We start from the raw sequence: 4,877 nt of genomic DNA on the forward strand, positions 1-4,877 counted from the left end.
ATCACAATCGCAGGCATCGTTCACTCGTGTCAACGTCAGCTAGCTCTTTCAGACAATTGGCGCGTACTTCCTATATTGTAGCACATGTGTGCTAAAGTACGTGTGCACTGGAGCACGTGCGTGCAAGAGCACATGCGCGCAAAATGCAGTTGCATGCACGGCAGCTTCCATGTAGCAACAGATGCTGGAATAAAATGGACAAAGAATAATCAACCGCTGCCTTTTGTGTTCTTGATATCCCCCAATAAACATCAAACATTCCCTTCGTTTCTGGCGCATCACTACGTGAGTGTCAAACAATGCGTATTCGCAATAATTTCCGTTTTTATTCTCACGTAGCCTGTGAACGGGGCACTCTCGACCTCTTGGCCCGGGTGCGTCAGAATACCGCTCCCACGTATTGTTAAACAATGTGCGATATCTAAAAGCGGAACGCGAGACTTTGCTACCGCTGTCGATGCTTTGGCAATTGGGCAACACATTTCGTAACTATTCCGAATGCAACGTCGATGGTCACTTCGCCTGAATTTTGATGAGCACGCACTCTTTGTAACGTATTATACGCAAAAAAAGTATAATCCAGAACTTTTTGCAAAGACTTCCATGAAGACTTACCTAAATGCTGGGCCATCTATAAACTCCATGAGCACACGTTTCTTCTTGCAGATGCGTCGAAGTGCAGGTGAGTATAAAACTAAAAGATGGTCCTCGCGGAGACATTAGAAGAATGGCATCCTGTGAAACATGTAGCTTTACGTAAAACCACTCGCCCTTACTTTTTCAATTAGGCATATCGTCATACCCACGTATTCAACATACGTGTTTATCTAATATATTTTCAATAAATGGACTTACAAAACAGAAAATCGGGCGAATTTGAACAAGTGCATGGCTAGCCAAAGAGCCTAAGTCTGACGACAGCGAAGGCGAGGAAGTAGACAAAAATTCCGGATCGTCTCTATGGGATCTGTTGTCTTGCTTGTGCACTTGGGTCAACCAGACATCCGAAAGCGAGACCTTCATGCACGTGCCGGCGTCGGCGCCTGCGTCATCTGGCGTCTATTTTGAAGAGGACAACTATTATTTCTGGACAAAAAATTCTGTTTTCTGCTCTCTTGTCTGCTGACATGTTTCGCGAGACGAGACGCGCGAGTGACGGCAGATCTGGGTCTGCCAGGTATCGGCGTTGGCACCTGGTAGAATGGGGGAAGCGAGGGCCAGTGTGGCGTCCACTTCGAAAACGCCTCCAAACAAAAGTGGGGATCATGCAAAATTCTGGAATCCCACGGCTCGCTGTAGTTCAGGGGTCAGCTACCACGGGTTTGGCCAGCACATTATTTCCTCGCTTGCTGTATTTCATCCAGAAATAACAAGACTAGTGGCTTCTTTTAGAACCAGATGCCAGCCAACACCGATTCTGCAGCCGTGCATGTGGTTCCCCATTAGTCTTCTTCAAAAGTGGCGCGATTGCGCTTTCCGTAAAGTTAGCGATGGAGCTCCCATTCCGTTTCGCATACCAATTTTAATCCATAGTCCGTATATGCAGGTCATTCTTGCTAGGCTGTTAGTATACCCGGGCAACTAGACTAAAATGATGGGTTATATTAGGAGTACATAGGAAGCACAAGCAGCTGAATAAGGGTGCACAATTCGTTTTGATTACGCGTGGAATTTTTCGCTCCACGAGTACTAAATTCATAATTCATGCGTGTAATTAGGTAGAGAAAACATTTAGTATGCAGATGTTTCTTTATTGTGCTATCGTCTCCAAACTTTTCTTCTTTTTCATACATCACTTTGTACACACGGCGCTAAACAAAAGGGTGACATTGCTCTCTTCTCGAGCGCACGCATATTTGCTGCATTTAGCACTGATCATTCATCCAGCCCATGGTCCGCCAGCTCCACCGGCACCACCGTATCCGCCAGCTGGTCTGGATCCAGTGTAGCGACCGGGGACCACTTTTCCTGCACCTGCTGCCCCGGCTCCTGCCGCTACAGGCTTCGCGTTAAATACGGCGTCGGCGCTTGACCCCGGCGCCGTACCGGGCTCGTTGGTGTCCACGGTAGCGCGGAATCCATTGGCATCAGCGACGTAAGTGACCGTGCGGTAAAGGCCGTTAGCGTCCCGATAACCATAGGAGCCGGTCTTGGTATTACTGGCGTCGCCTTGCTCCTTGTGGAAGAGCTGGGTGCCGAACTCGTCCGTGCTGTCGTATCCGAAGCTGTACGGCTGAGGAGCCTGGTGAATTACAGGAAATGAAAGCTACAGTCAGAAAAGAGAAGCTTCAGACAAGCGTCAAAGCTATTTGCCCGTGTTCGCCAAAGCAACAGACGTTTAAATTGTTCGTGAGAGACAAACTCCAGACAATACTGATGCTGCACTTTATCGTTACAGTAAAAGCGTCCAGCCAATGGCAAAGATTACAACTGCAAAAATCTTTCTAAATTTGGCACCTCTTCCGATGACGAAACTATGTGTCATGCAGTGCAGTATTTAACACATGGCTCTGGCCTTGAAACAAGAAAAATGTTTTGTATCGTCTGAAACCGGTCGGTTACATTATGTTCGTAAGCTGTTGGGGATATTACCAGGATATGTGGCGTTTTTCATTATGTTTCATTGAGTGTCGTTGTTTCGCCACATTTTTATTATTGTTTCCTATTCATTTATCGCACTTCTCTAGTTTGCCATGCAATTTTTGCCACCCCCCGCCCCTATGAAAAACCCCCGTTGTGAGGGCCTTTAGGGCTTCTTGAAATAAAATAAAATAAATGAATTACGCATCCAGTACTGCATCTCAGTGTTGTTTGGATAGAACGCGAAGGAAACCTGGAGTACAGGTTAGGCCGTCACCTACCCCGGAGGCACCTCCAGCTGAGCCGCCGTAGCCTCCACCCTGGCCATAGCGTGCTTCCGAATGGATTCCAGAGATGGCGGCAAGAAGCAGGACAGCCTTTGGTGCAAGGAGGTCCAATGGAAGTAAATGAAGCATTTAACAACGCGCGAACAAGTAGTTTCTGGCTCTTACCTATGGTAATTTAATTGTAGATTTTGCAATCCGAGTTCAAGAAGTAAGCACAAATATCTCTTTATTACGTGTTTTGTGAATCAAGCATGGTTTAGCGCCGTTAAAATATGTTATTCATATCGAGCGTTATTTAGACGACCAGTAACAGACTGACAGTAGAGACAGAGCGAACATTTTAGACAACTCAAGTGCGCGTGGTGCGGCCAAACATTTTTATTTACGTTTCGCTATTAGTGGCATAGATAGTGTCACTCAATAATTGCACTATAAGAAGCTGAAATTACGCACAATTCTTACTGAGTGGTATGAATAGCGTTCACTGACAGACTCATGGATAGACGGTGGTCGAGCTTTAAACTACTTCTTCTTGTTTTTTTTTTTCTACGCAAAGAAATCCCCAAACAGATAGAATATATTGCGGCTATGACGTCGTGCTTCAATCTCCAATAATCGGCATTTAACGCGTTGTGAAGTCAAATAAATTTGGTGCCATTAGAGAATGACATTTTTTGGACGATTGCTTTCAGCACTTTTCTTACTAAGAAGAGCTGCCTTCTATCTGGGAATGCACAAACCACCAGAGTTCAGCTCCCTGCCACATCCGCCAACATTCTTTTACGCATCCATGCCTAGTCTTTCAGGTATATACTGGCATTATCACTTCACTGTTCTTGCTATATAAGAGTTATATCCATAGAAAACGCTGGAATCTTTGAGGGATATATGGGCAGGTCAACAATTGTCAGCGAATATAGCTTAGGTGTCACGCGACTTCTTCGTCCAGTAAAATCTGGCAGAAGTGCACAGACTTAAAAAAAAGAAACAATGAAATGTTTTCTTGTCGGTGCATATCGTAATCTGGTATTGTTAAACTTATGTTATTTAGATAGAGGAAGAGTGTTTCGTAGTATTGCTTTTACATCGCTGACCAACATATTGTTGCACAAAGCCTACTGTGCGTACTCGATAAACTTTTTATCTGGTCACACCGACTGTTCGAAGTGTAGCTTACCTTGATGATAATATCCATGTCTTTGCCCACTCGTAGACCCTCTGCTCGGTACACGTAACTTGAGCTCACGGCCGTTCGTCTGTGGAGCTCGAACGCCGTCGGCCGCTTATATACGCCGCACCCGACAAGACGCAACCACCGCGTCACGGGCGAAGCAGGAAAGCGAGGAGGCGTATCTGCTTTCCGCACTGACGGGTCATTCTGAGTGAAAGTGGGTTTTGTTGCCAATGTCTTGGTTTTGTATACCTCGGCATGGGATGGCGCGGTCCTTCCTTTCATTTAGCTAGCCTAGTTTGCGAAGAAAGCGCAGCCGCGGTGTCGTCCAGCCTCAGATTGATGTCTTCTGTAAGGTATGCACGTCTACATCAATGGTCACATATCATTAGGCATCGGACGGAATTCCGTTGTGCAGCGTCTCTATGTCAATTTTTGTTAGGCTTTTTTTTAACTCCCGCTATTTTGAAAGCTTGCTTAACTAGCTCTAGTTAGTGATTGATTCTCCAGCAGGATATTTCTGTATTCGGGAGGACAATTGCCTGTATTTTTCTCTTGCGAAAAGAAAAAAAAATGCCTAGATTCATAAAGACTGAAATTTCTCTTTGTGCAATGATTATCAAACCAAAATTAAAATTATAATAAATTAAATAATGGGGTTGTACGTGCCAAAACCACCATTTGGTGATGAGGCATGCCGTAGTGAGGTAGTCCGGAATAATTTGGACCACCTGGGGTTCTTTAACGTGCACATAAACCTAGGTACACGGGCGTTTTCGCATTTCGCCTCCATCGAAATGCGGCTGCCGTGGCCGGGACTCGAAGCAATCGTTATCATT

The 4,877-nt window shown here is 45.4% G+C and overlaps 1 protein-coding gene across 1 annotated transcript; it reads right to left on the reverse strand.

Moving 5' to 3' along the window:
- Positions 1-1,754: 1,754 nt before the first annotated feature.
- On the reverse strand, positions 1,755-4,142 carry LOC119440975 (cuticle protein 10.9). Its single transcript, XM_037705748.2, has 3 exons — positions 4,045-4,142; positions 2,862-2,957; positions 1,755-2,242 (listed from the first exon to the last, which is right to left on the reverse strand). Exons 1-3 carry the CDS (start codon positions 4,060-4,062, stop codon positions 1,880-1,882), a joined length of 477 nt encoding a protein of 158 aa, XP_037561676.1. The 5' UTR covers positions 4,063-4,142; the 3' UTR covers positions 1,755-1,879.
- Positions 4,143-4,877: the final 735 nt, after the last annotated feature.

Source organism: Dermacentor silvarum, chromosome 2, assembly GCF_013339745.2.
Source record: "Dermacentor silvarum isolate Dsil-2018 chromosome 2, BIME_Dsil_1.4, whole genome shotgun sequence".
NCBI lineage: Eukaryota > Metazoa > Arthropoda > Arachnida > Ixodida > Ixodidae > Dermacentor > Dermacentor silvarum.